This window comes from Pipistrellus kuhlii, unplaced genomic scaffold (assembly GCF_014108245.1).
Source record: "Pipistrellus kuhlii isolate mPipKuh1 unplaced genomic scaffold, mPipKuh1.p scaffold_m20_p_1, whole genome shotgun sequence".
Taxonomy (NCBI): Eukaryota; Metazoa; Chordata; class Mammalia; order Chiroptera; family Vespertilionidae; genus Pipistrellus; species Pipistrellus kuhlii.
The window spans coordinates 94,965,430-94,978,584 of record NW_023425404.1 but is presented as its reverse complement, the minus strand read 5'-3'; the positions used below and the strand labels follow the sequence as shown (position 1 = coordinate 94,978,584).

Here is a 13,155-nt window from a genome sequence, read left to right as displayed (position 1 = left end):
CGCAGAGAGGACAGAGCCAGAGAGAAGGGAGAGGCTGAAAGCCTGGCTGGCGTTCCCTAGAGGGAAGGAGATAAAAGCTAAGGACTGCGCTGAACCCCAATTCCAACTGCAATGAACCCCAGGTTTGGCCAGACTCTGGGGACCCAGGCTCATACAGAGGGAACCTGGGCTGTAAGGTGAAATCTCAGGGGAGCGGGAAAAGGCAGTCCCAGAGTCGTGCACGTTACATGCAGAGTACGGACTGTTGACTCTGCTGCTAGATTGCCCTAGTGGGAAGGAGACAAAAGCTCCGGACTGTGCTGAGCCCCAGTTCCGACTGCACTGAACCCCAGTTCTAGGCAAGACCCTGGGGACCCAAGCTCATACAGAGGGAACCTGGGGTGTAAGGTGGAAACCCAGGGGAGTGGCGAAAGAAAGTCCCAGAGGAGTACACATTGCACGCAGAGAATGGGTGGTTGACTGTGCAGTTGGATAGCCCCAGCGGGAAGGAGACAAAAGCTCCAGACTGCTCTGAACCCCACTTCCAACCCAACTTCCAACTGAACTGAAGCCCAGTTCCGGGCTCATTGGGAAAGAGCCTAGACTGTTTGGTAGCGCACGAAACTTGTGCGCACCTTACTCTCAGAGGTGCTTGCAATGAGTAATGAAGGACCCTGAGGAATACTGAGACTCAGGAGCCTCACAGGGCATGGCTGGCGGAAACCAAGGCTGTAGGCTCCACCCTAAAACTCTGCCCCATCCAAGTTGAACACAGAGACTTTTAAGGCTACCAACTCAGAGAAGCTGTGAAAATGCCGAGACAAGGAAACAGATCACAAACAAAAGAAATGAAGGACAAAAAGCAACTGGATATAGAGTTCAAAACCACGCTTATAAGGTTTTTCAAGAATTTCCTAGAAACAGCCAATAAGACCTATGAGGATATGAAAAGGGATCAACTAGAAATAATAAGGGATCAACAAGAAATAAAGAATACATTGACTGAAATAAAAAATATTATACAGACTCCTAAAAACATAATGGAAGATCGCAAGAATCAAGTCAAAGATTTGGATCTTAAAGAGCCAGAAGACACTCCTCTGCAGAAGCAAGAAGACAAGAGAATCCAGAAAGTTAAACATAATGTAAGAAACCTTTGGGACAACTTCAAGCGAACCAACATCAGAATTATGGGGGTCCCAGAAGAAGAGAGAGAGCAAGATACTGAAAACATACTGAAAGAAATAGTGACAGAAAACTTCCCCCATCTACTGAAAGAATTCGACCTATAAGTCCAGGAAGTGCACAGAACCCCAATCGAAAGGAATCCAAAGAGGACGACACCAAGACACATCATAATTAAAATTCCAAGAGCAAAAGACAAAGAGAGAATATTAAAAGCAGCAAGAGAAAAGCAGGTAGTTACCTATAAAAGAGCACCCATACTATTGTCAGCTGATTTCTCAACAGATACCAAGCAGGCCAGATGGGAATGGCAAGAAATATTCAAGGTGATGAATAGCAAGAACCTACAGCCAAAAATAATCTACCCAGCAAAGCTATCACTCAGAATCGAAGGCCAGATAAAGAGCTTCACTAATAAAAAAAAAATCTAAAGGAGTTCATCATCGCCAAACCAGAATGATATGAATTGCTGAAGGGGGTTCTTTAGGAAGAGGAAGAAAATAAAGATAAAAATTATGAACAACAAATACGTAACTATCAACAAGTGAATCTAAAAACCAAGGGAATTAAAAAAAAATCTGATGAACACTATTAACTGGTGAATATAATAGGATCAGAGGTATGGAAGGGGAGTGAACTGACGATTCTCGGGGAAAAGGGGAATGAGAGGTGTGGGAAGAGAATGAATACAAACTGTGCACCTAAGGATGAGGACAATGGGTGGTGGGGAAAGGACAGAGGGTGGGGTGGGAACCTGGTGGAGGGGAGCAATGGAGGGAGGAAAAAATGAGGAACATTTGTAATAATATGAACAATAAAGATTTATTAAAAAAAAAAAAAAAAGGTTGAAGGACTGCCTGTAAAACTGCATGTGAGAGAAACCCAAAGTTTTGGGCCTGAGCAACCAAAAGGATAAAGGTCACATGAACTCTGATGAGGAAGGCTACAGAACAGGTTTGGGCCTGACAGGGGAGGAAGAGGATCAGAGATTCAATCTGGAGTTGTTTCTTAGACATCCAAGGGAAAATGATGAGTAGGCAACTGCATATGTGAGGCTGGAGTTTGGGAGGTCTAAGCTGGATATATAAATGTGGGAATTGTCAAAATATAGATGGCATTTAAAGCCGTGGAGATGGATAAGGTCATAGCAGGAGTGAATGTAGACAGAAAAGAGGAGAACGAAAAACTGAGGGTATGCCTCAGAAGAGCCTTTGGCACAAATAGTAAACATGTAATCTTTTCATTCTTCCATTGTCACTTTTTTGAAGGATGTGTATGTAATGAGAATGTGCCGTACCAGCACACCCAAGGGTATGGTGAGCCTGAGAAAGGGCTGAAGGATGAAGAAAAGACAGACAAAGAGAATAGGGTGTAGGTTGATATTCTGTGCCTGGCTGAGACCACAGAACAGATCAAGACTGCAAGCTGATGGTTTATTTTATAATCAGAGGTAAACAAGGTAATTTACAATGTAGCTGTAAGTTTCACTTGTTTTGGCAGCACTTGCTGCCCCTCCCACAGTTCTTTAGCTACCCAGAAAAGATCAAGGGAGCAGCCACAAGATCTTGCCAGCAGGTCAATCCGAGGCTTACCCCTATAACCGCTCCCTACATGAGAATATCTATTTTAAAATTTCCATTAGTTGCCAGGCTGAGGTGACTCAGTGGTTGAATGTTAACCTATGAACCAGGAGGTCATGGTTTAATTCTTGGTTAGATAGGGCACATGTAGGCTTGAGACAGCTGATCAATGGTTCTCTATCAATATTGATGTTTCTCTCTCTCTTTCCCTCTCCCTTCCTCTCTGAAATTAATAAAAAGATACATTTAAAACAAACTCCATTAGTCAAACTTCTAAATTCATTAGTAGTGAATTATTTAAATATAGTTAAAATATTTTCAAAGTTTTGAGAAATTTAAAGTGAAATTTTATATTTATTTCATAATAGTCACACTTTAGAGACACATTATAAGAATTAACTTTTATTTATTTATTTATTTTTAACAATTAACTTTTATTTATTTTTATTTTTTTATTTTTAAAAGGCATTTATTGGTCATATACAAAATAAAGAAAACCTGCCGAAACCGGTTTGGCTCAGTGGATAGAGCGTTGGCTTGGGGACTGAAAGGTCCCGGGTTCGATTCCGGTCAAAGGCATGTACCTTGGTTGCGGGCATATCCCCAGTAGGGGGTGTGCAAGAGGCAGCTGATCGATGACTCTCTCTCATCGATGTTTCTAACTCTCTATCTCTCTCCCTTCCTCTATGTACAAAATCAATAAAATATATTTTAAAAAATTAAATAAATAAAAAAGAAAGAAAACCTTATATATCACAAACATACACTATGTAAAGAATTAACTTTTAAATAAAAGGAAAAAAACCCACAAAATTTTAATATTTACCTGCAAGGATTAGTAGTAAAAACCGAAAATGGCACTCTTTGCCTGAATTCATTAGTAATGCTTTCAGCAAGCGGTGGCCTATAAAAATAATTTATGTGATACAGTGTATATTTTTAAACTTTATAAAATTTTCTTTACTGTCACAAAATCTCAATAAAACCTACCTTGGTAAGATAGAACCAAATCCAGGATCCTCTGGACCAGGTACAAACACAAAACGACTACTATAGCAAAATTCAACATAATTAATTTTAAAAATTGTGAACCAATCCAATTTTTTGAAAACAAGTTATTGCTTTTAATTAAGTAATAAATTTAAGAGATTTAAAAATTACATGCATTTTAATAAATGAACTACTAAAAGTCTACAGACCAACATTACCATTAGACCTTCTGCAATGACATAGCTGCACTGTCCAATAACTGAGTGCTTGAACTGTGGCTAGTGCAACTAAATGTTAGATTTTATTTAACTTTAAATAACTTAACTTTAATTTAAAGAGACACATGTGACCAGTGACTATCCTATTGAAGAATGCAACTCTAGACTTAGAGCAGGGGTGGGGGACCTTTTTTCTACCAAGGGCCATATGAATATTTATGACATCATTCAAGGATCATACAAAATTATAAACTTAAAAATTATGAAGAAAGCTCCTAGATTTATTGAATTTCAGACCCGCCTGCGGTTACCTTGGCAGGGCCAGATCAAATGATACGGCTTCTGGATCAGATGTTCCTCACCCCTGACTTAAAGTAATATCACCAAGAAATTCAAAATATGGTTGAAATTGCCACTCACACTTTTAATACTTTGAACTATAAGTCTCTAGTATAGTGTAACACACATTTTCATGATGTGAGGATAATTTTATCGCTTAGCTGTACTAATTTCCTCAATTTTTCTTCTATTCATTTCTTAATCACTGATATCAAACAAGATTCATAAAAAAAATAAAATAGTTTAAATAAAAAATATAGCAGTAGGAATCATTACCTTTGGTGAATATTGGGATATTCACATATTATGTCTGCCAACGTTTTTAGGGAATCTAAAATTTAAAAAGGATATTAAATTTAATTTGTACATAATGCACATACAAATCAAATTGTTTCAGCCGAAACCAGTTTGGCTCAGTGGATAGAGCGTTGGCCTGCAGACTCAAGGGTCCCGGGTTCGATTCCGGTCAAGGGCATGTGCCTTGGTTGCGGGCACATCCCCCGTAGGGGGTGTGCAAGAGGCAGCTGATCAATGATTCTCTCTCATTGATGTTTCTAGCTCTCTATCTCTCTCTCTTCCTGAGAAAAATCAATAAAATATATTTTTTAAAAAATCAAATTGTTTCATTAGTTATAACCCTATATCCTTGGAATAAAATTAAAATATAGATAATTTCTTATTAGTTTATATAAATATACAAACATTTATTCAATAGATGCTTAATACCTTTCAAAGCTTGAACTTGTTTTTTTCCATATGGTGCAGATGAAAAATTGCCACACAGAATAAAGCAGGTTGGAGGTGCTGGTGAATAACCTAAAAATATGAGACTAAACATGGTCATTATTTTTCTAGTCTACAAGTCAGGCTTAAAAGTCAATAGCCATGAGTTGTTAGTAATAAAAACAAAATTTTAATAACTTACTATTTTAAAGTAATAGTATGTCCATTAAGTACTTATTATATGCTAGGCCCTGCAATGGGTTAATTAATCCTCCTCACATCTCTAGAAGCTGAATAGAAATTAAGTAATCTGCCCAAGGTATTATACTGCAATTTAAAACCAGTTCTGTCAGACCCCAAATTCAAGCTCTTACACTATATTTAGGACTAATTCTTCTTTACCATGAAAACACATACACACACACACACACACACACACAGTTATTTTTCAAGTGTAAAAATGTAAGCCTTTTAAGACGAACTCAAGAGAAACAAAGATGGCGGCATAGGTAACCACCTAACTGCAGCCTCACACAACAATTTCAAAAATACAACTAAAATACAAAATGGACATTACCCAGGATTACAGGAAAGTCAACTGACTGGGAATTCTACAACTAGAAGGAAAGAGAAAACCAGAAGGAAAATCAGAGGAGCTGTAAAAGACTAAGGTACAGAGACACGTTGTACGCGCGGAGAGTATGGAACAGGCACTCAGCTCTGGCTGGAGTTCCCTAGAGGGAATGAGATAAAAGCTCTGGACTGTGCTGAACCCCAGTTCCGACTGCTCTGAACCCCAGTTCTGGGCGAGACCTTGGGAACCCAGACACATAAGGAGGGAGTCTGGGCTGTAAGGCGGAAACTCAGGGGAGCAGTGAAAGGCAGAGTCCCGGAGGCACACACATTACACGCAGAGGATGGATTGCTGACTCTGCTCCTAGATTGCTCTAGCGGGAAGGAGACAAAAGCTCCAGACTGCTCTGAACCCCACCTCCAACTGAACTGAACCCCAGTTCTGGGCTCATTGGGGGAAAGCCTAGACTGTTTGGTAGTGGGCGAAACTCGAGGGCACCTTTCTCTCAGAGGTGCTGGCAGTGAGTACAGAAGTACAGGAGCCTCATAGGGCAGGGCTGACGGAAGCCAAGGCTGTAGGTTCTACCCTGAAACTCCACGCCATTCAAGCTGAAAACAGATTTTTAAGGCTACCAACTGAGGAAAGCTGCGAAAATGCCAAGACAAGGAAACAGATCACAAACAAAAGAAATGGAGGACAAAAAGCAACTGGATATAGAGTTCAAAACCATGCTTATAATATAGGTTTTTCAAGAATCTTCTAGAAAAGGCCGATAAAAGAAATGAGACCTATGAGGTTATGAAAAGGGATCAACTAGAAATAATAAGGGATCAACAAGAAATAAAGAATACATTGACTGAAATAAAAAATATTATACAGACTCCTAAAAACATAATGGAAGATCGCAAGAATCAAGTCAAAGATTTGGAACATAAAGAGCCAGAAGATACTCCTCTGCAGAAGCAAGAAGACAAGACAATCCAGAAAGTTGAAGGTAATGTAAGAAACCTCTGGGACAACTTTAAGCGAACCAACATCAGAATTATGGGGGTCCCAGAAGAAGAGATAGAGCAAGATACCAAAAACATACTGGAAGTAATAGTGACAGAAAACTTCCCCCACCTGGTGAAAGAATTAGACTTACAAGTCCAGGAAGCGCACAGAACGCCAAACAAAAGGAATCCAAAGATCACACCAAGACACATCATAATTAAAATTCCAAGAGCAAAAGACAAAGAGAGAATATTAAAAGCAGCAAGAGAAAAGCAGGTAGTTACCTATAAAGGAGCACCCATACGATTGTCAGCTGATTTCTCAACAGAAACCATGCAGGCCATACGGGAATGGCAAGAAATATTCAAGGTGATGAATAGCAAAAACCTACAGCCAAAGATAATCTACCCAGCAAAGGTATCACTTAGAATTGAAGGCCAGATAAAGAGTTTCACAAATAAAAAAAAGCTAAGAGAGTTCATCTCCGCCAAACCAGAAGTATATGAATTGCTGAAGAAGGTTCTTTAGAAAGAGGGAGAAAATAAAGATAAAAATTATGAACAACAAATACATAACTATAAACAAGTGAATCTAAAAACCAAGGGAATTAAAAAACCTGATGAACAATATTAACTGTTGAATATAATAGAATCAGAGGTATGGAAGGGGAGTGAACTGACGATTCTCAGGGAAAAGGGGAGTGGGGGGTAGACAAAGAGAGTGAACATAAACTGTGCACCTATAGATGAGAACAATGAGGGGTGGGGAAAGGGCAGAGAGTGGGGTCGAAACCTGATGAAGGGAAGTAATGGAGGGGAGAAAAAAAAATGAGGAACATTTGTAATAATATGAACAATAAAGATTAAAAAATAAAAAATAAAAGGCCCAAGGGGGAGGGGGGGAAGAAAAGATGAACTCACTTAAAATATCTCACTGCCAACTCAACGTGTTTAAAAAAAAAAAAAAAACTACTTAAAAAATACATTTTTTAAGAATTTAATTTTAAAACGTGACCCCCAATAACAGTTAAAAAAATTAGAAAATGAAACCTACCAGAAAACATGGTGTGAAGTTTTTCCAGCACCTCTGCTTGATCTAACCAAACATCAGATATAAACACAAACATGGAATCTTTATTCTCATCTTCTAGTTGTTTCAGTTTTGCAGAAGTCTTTACAGATGTATTAGAAGGCCCTCCAAAAAAATTAATATTTCCATAGTATGCCCTAGGTAATTATAACACAATTATTATTTTCAATAATCTTTGGGAGATATTTTATAATTTTACAAATTAAACTTCTTTGTATCTAATAAAGTTTTTTCTTCCATCAATTTATATAGTATCATAAAAATGTATTATTTGTAGCAAACAAGTTCATTTAAATGATCTAAAATGAGAAAGGGAGAAATATATAAGCAGTAAATAAAATTCTTAATAGGCTATATCTTTGCCTTTTAAAACTAAAGCAAATACTAAAATAAATCATAATTTCCCATGTAGTTGAAAGTGAAATGGGTACTAAATTTGAGCAATATCTAATCAAAGTGCTCAAAAAGAGTGCTAACCATTTGACCAATGTCACTTCTAATTTGTTCTAAGGAGTAAGAGTATCTACAAAGGCTAGCCTATATTCCAGAATTGTGAAAATTTGGAGGTATAGTAGAACTAGCCCTTAGTATACTGTGAGCACCCAGACATGGTAGCTGTTACTGTTGCCACAATTATACTTGGCATTTTCAAAGGTATGACCTTACAGTTATAATCTAGCAGTTATCAGAGGAATGCAATAAGTTGATACAACTGTATGCTGACTTCAATTTAATATATACCCAAGCATAAACCAGAGCATCACAGAAAGCAATACCTATTAAACTGATTATTCAGAAATTAAAGCACAGACAAGCCTTACTAACATCATCTGTCCATGGTTCATAAAATATAAGATACAAGTATACGATCAAGAGGAAGGCCTGACAGTACCTATTTTTCTAAGTTGTCAAATTTGAAAAGAAATATTCTAGGACAACAAACCTGTATGATATACTGTGCAATTGTGGGAAGGTATTAGGTTAGTATAAATCCTTTTGGGACAGGACCATATATTTGTGCTTATTTGCACATAAAAAATATTTAATAAAATATCTGTTGCTGAATCCACTGACTTATCTGAATTTTATTTGGAAGGTGTTTTAAGAGAAAAGTAATTTATAATCCTAACAGGAATAAAATGATTATTTCATTTTAATGTACTTTATGACACCTCATACTAGTCTCTGGTGTATTAAACACAGAAAACAGTTCAATTTAGAAAAAAATGGCATAAATTAAATGGAATATTATTTGAGATATTACAATGATTATCTCTTTGCTTCCTCAATTATACCTCTCATTCCCAAGTAGTAATTTTGAAACTTGTATAAAATTAAAACACCAAGACAGCAATTTTGATTGAAATGTATTTCAAAAAAACCCTAGCAGGTTGTAAAAAGCCACAAACTAGCATTAAAAACACTCCCTTAAAAGAGCTGGCTTGATGAGGGCTTGTGTTCTCCTTAGTGTGACCAGCATTGTCCCCAAATTACTTCAAAGGAAGAGGGGCTGCACTGCAAAGGATGCCCTGCCAGTGACTCCTAGCAGGACACATGGCCTCTGCACTGAATTGATACAGGCATGTCGAAATAAAATCTTAATCCTCATCCTCCTTTAAATCTTTACCATCACAATAGATTCTAAAGTTAGAATGCAACTTTAATTCCCCCAGAGGTAGCAAACTCAAATGATGGCAAGGTTTCAAGGAGGAAACACAGATATCAAAGTAGCCTCCAGCTGAGGCTGACTAGGTATGAGCCAGGGAGCACATATATAACCTGCAGTAGAGTTGCAGCTAGGAGAAAATTCAGGAACCATGTTCTCAAATCTGATGGTTCAAGAGAACTCAGGAATCTATAGACTTTTATGAGAAATCTTCTATTTTTAAGCACTGGAACAAACTCAAAATGTGTTTTAATATCTCAAAGGGGAATGAAAGGTCTGTACACTCAACCCACAGCCTACCAGCTATACTTTTATTTTATTTGAAATATATTTTGATTTTTTACAGAGAGGAAGATAGAGAGATAGAAACATCGATCAGCTGCCTCCTGCACACTTCATACTAGGGATGTGCCCGCAACCAAGGTACATGCCCTGACTGGAATCGAACGTGGGACCCTTCAGTCTGCAGGCCGATGCTCCATTCACTGAGCCAAACCGGTGAGGGCCCACCTATACTTTAATACCAGCAGTCAGCCTCTGCTCAAATAGCTCAAATGATAGGAACTCACTCCTCTCAGAAAAGGCCCTTTTGGAATAGCTCGAATATTATGGTGCTTTCATTTATATTAAAGAGCTACAGAATCTGCCTCTTATAACTTTCACTCAGTAAAATATAAAAATAAGAATTTTATATTAATACTAGAGGCCAGGTGCACAAAATTCGTGCACGGGGGTGGGGGTGACCCTCAGCCCAGCTTGGACCCTCTCCAATCTGGGACCCTTCAAAGGCAGTCGGACATCCCTCTCACAATCCAGGACTGCTGGCTCCCAACTGCTTGCTTGCCTTCCTTCCTGATTGCCCCTAACCGCTTCTGCCTACCAGCCTGATCACCCCTAACCACTCCCCTGCCAGCCTGATTAAAGCCTAACTGCTCCTCTGCAGTCTGTTTGCCCCCAACTTCCCTCTGCTGGCCTAGTCATCCCTAACCAGGGTTGATCGCCTCCAACTGCCTTCCCTTGCAGGCCTGGTGTCTCCCAATTGCCCTCTCCTGATGACCATCTTATGTCCACATATGGGCAAGATCTTTGACCACATAGGGGCAGCCATATTATGTGTTGGGGTGATGGTCAATCTGCATATTACTCTTTTAATAGATAGGACAGAGGCCTGGTGCATGGGTAGCGGCCAGCTGGTTTTCCCTGAAGGATGTCCCAGGTGGGGGTTCCCTTGAGGTGTGGGGCAGCCTGAATGAGGGGCCTGTAGTGGTTTGCAGGCTAGCCACGCCCCCTGGTGACCTAAGTGGAGGCCCTGGAATCTGGAATTTATTTACCTTCTACAATTGAAACTTTGTAGCCTGGAGTAGAGCCAATCCTCTTGCTGGCTCCACAGCCTGCAGCCATTTGTTTGGTTTTATGTATCTTCTATAATTGAAACTTTGTAGCCTGCAGTGGAGGCCTACGCTGGCCAGGGTGTGCAGAAAGCTTTGCTTCCTCCATTACCAGGAGCAACCCTACCCTCCTGCTCTTTCCAGCTCCAGGGCTGCCGCCATTTCTGTTTGTATTTGTTTACCGTCTATCATTGAAACTTTGTAGCCTTGAGTGGAGGCTTAGGCCGGCAAAGGCAAGTGGAAAGCTTGGCTTCCTCCACTGCCTGGGAAACCCAAGCCTCCCTTCTGCTCTCTGTGGCTGTAGCCAACTTGGTTGGGTTTATTTGCATACTCAATCTGATTGGCTGGTGGGCGTGGCTTGTGGGTATAGCGGAGTGATGGTTAATTTATATATTATTCTTTTATTAGGTAGGACTAGAGGCACAGGTACAGTCCCTAGGCCTAGCCTGCGATCAGGGCCATCTTCCCCAGCTGCTGGCCCTGCCCCTGTGGCCACCCACCCTAGTTCCCCATCCAGTGATGGGAGCCTGACAGCCCTTGGGGAGGGACAAAGAGATTGGCTGTTCCTGCCTGCTCACTGACCCCACCCCCGCTGCTGGTCACCCTGTGTGTGGGGTGACTGGTGGGGTGGGGGGCTTGGCCTGGCACTGCCCACATCCCACCTCAGGTCCCCCTTCACTATTGGCAAGCAGAGCCTGCTGGCTGGGGAAAGGGACTGAGAGGTGGTCAGTGTACCTCATAGTGACTGGTCAAGTGGTCATTCTGGGCTTTTATGATATAGGATGGCAATTATATTCTCCTAAGTGTTTTTTCTTATCTTTTATCTCAGTTGAACTTCTCATCTACCCTAGAGACAAGTAAGACAGTTCAACTGGAAATCTTTTCCAGTTAAAGACAAGTATGGAAATGCTTTTGCAACTGATCTGGAGTCAATTCACTAATTTTCAATTACATATACTACCCAGTCTTCTAATTTTAATTTTCCATTGTTCTTTGAGTTCTGACACAAAGCCTGAGGCCTTGTAATAACTGAGATATGATATACTATCTAACATTCATTACTTCAGCATTATAAAATTCCTAAAGAGTTTAAATCAAACATGTTTATACCTAGTAGTGCTAGAAGGCTCAGTGGGTGGAAATCCAAAGGCATTGACATGAAACACTTGATCTTCAAACCAACCTGAAAAAATATAAGAAAAAAATCACTTTCATTTGTCCAATTCTCCTCCTTGTTTGAAAGGACAAACTACAGAACACAAAGCAGTAATGCTAGGCCAGTGGTCGGCAAACTGCGGCTTGTGAACCACATGTGGCTCTTTGGCCCCTTGAGTGCGGCTCTTCCACAAAATACCATGTGCAAGTGCACACGAACAGTGCGCTTAAAACTTCATGGCCCATGCGCAGCAATCAGTTTTTGGCTCTCAAAAATTTTAATCATTGTACTGTTGATATTTGGCTCTGTTGACTAATGAGTTTGTTGACCACTGTGCTAGGCTGTCATCTCATCCCCTGTGAACTAACTACAGAAGTTGCCAGTCCCACTGAACTAGAAAACAATTTCAGATCCAGAGACAGTCTCAGTTCTATTAAAACAAACAAATAAACAAAAAACCCTCATAAAATAGAAATAGATTCAGAACTGAAACTTTTCATTTTACTCACAATGCATATGTCAGTAAAGAGAGATAAGGTACCCTGATTAGGAAATCTTTTATCTTATGACCCTATGTAAAATCTGTTTTTTCCCCCAACTTTATTTATATAATTCACATATCATACAATTCACCTTTAAAAGTAAATAAAATATATATAAAATAAAAATTTTAGTATATTCACAAGTTGTAGAACCATCTAATTTCAGAGTGCTTTCATCAACCCAAAAAGAAACCTGTGCCAATTAGCAGACTGAGAGTCATTTTAAGTTGTCAAAAGTATGCTCTTATGATTGCTATTCTCCCAAATTATACCATGTTTACATATTTTAAACAATGTAGAAATGGTTTTACTGTAGAATGATGAGTACTGACTTACCTTCTGCTAAGACAAAGCATGACTCTGTGTATAAACCACTGTGGAACTGGTACACACAGTTGAGAAAAATAATTTTATTTCTATGTTGAGGTAGTGATAGTCAACACACATTCTGGGCCTGACAAGATTTCTAAACAATAATTAAAGACTTCACATTTGAAACTATGACTAGATCACACTTTAAAATTTTTTTAGGTTGAAATGTACCTATGTCTGATTCTAGGATGTAGCCTGGTAATACTGACAGTATAAATCATTCTTGGCATGTTATAAACTTTCTCAGTGATTTGTCTGCACTCTCCAGATAAGAGGGAAGTAGTTTTTTTTGTTTTGTTTCTATTTAGGATTGTGTTTCTACAGTAAATTCCTACACCACCACCATATGAAAGTTATACCG

At 39.3% G+C, this 13,155-nt stretch overlaps 1 protein-coding gene across 13 annotated transcripts in view; it reads right to left on the bottom strand.

Moving 5' to 3' along the window:
• POLE2 (DNA polymerase epsilon 2, accessory subunit) overlaps nucleotides 1-13,155 on the bottom strand; it is a 61,909-nt gene that overhangs the window by 21,157 nt on the left and 27,597 nt on the right. For 9 of the 13 annotated variants that reach the window (XM_036457702.2, XM_036457740.2, XM_036457721.2 and 6 more), the window contains 7 exons: nucleotides 12,759-12,807; nucleotides 11,835-11,907; nucleotides 7,635-7,807; nucleotides 5,018-5,107; nucleotides 4,568-4,622; nucleotides 3,735-3,794; nucleotides 3,571-3,648 (listed from right to left, as the gene is read on the bottom strand). In XM_036457702.2, coding sequence (XP_036313595.1) covers nucleotides 3,571-3,648; nucleotides 3,735-3,794; nucleotides 4,568-4,622; nucleotides 5,018-5,107; nucleotides 7,635-7,807; nucleotides 11,835-11,907; nucleotides 12,759-12,807 — 578 coding nt within the window. The remainder of the gene's footprint in view (nucleotides 1-3,570; nucleotides 3,649-3,734; nucleotides 3,795-4,567; nucleotides 4,623-5,017; nucleotides 5,108-7,634; nucleotides 7,808-11,834; nucleotides 11,908-12,758; nucleotides 12,808-13,155) is intronic. The other 4 variants (XM_036457730.2, XM_045587500.1, XM_045587494.1 and 1 more) reach the window with 4 other exon arrangements.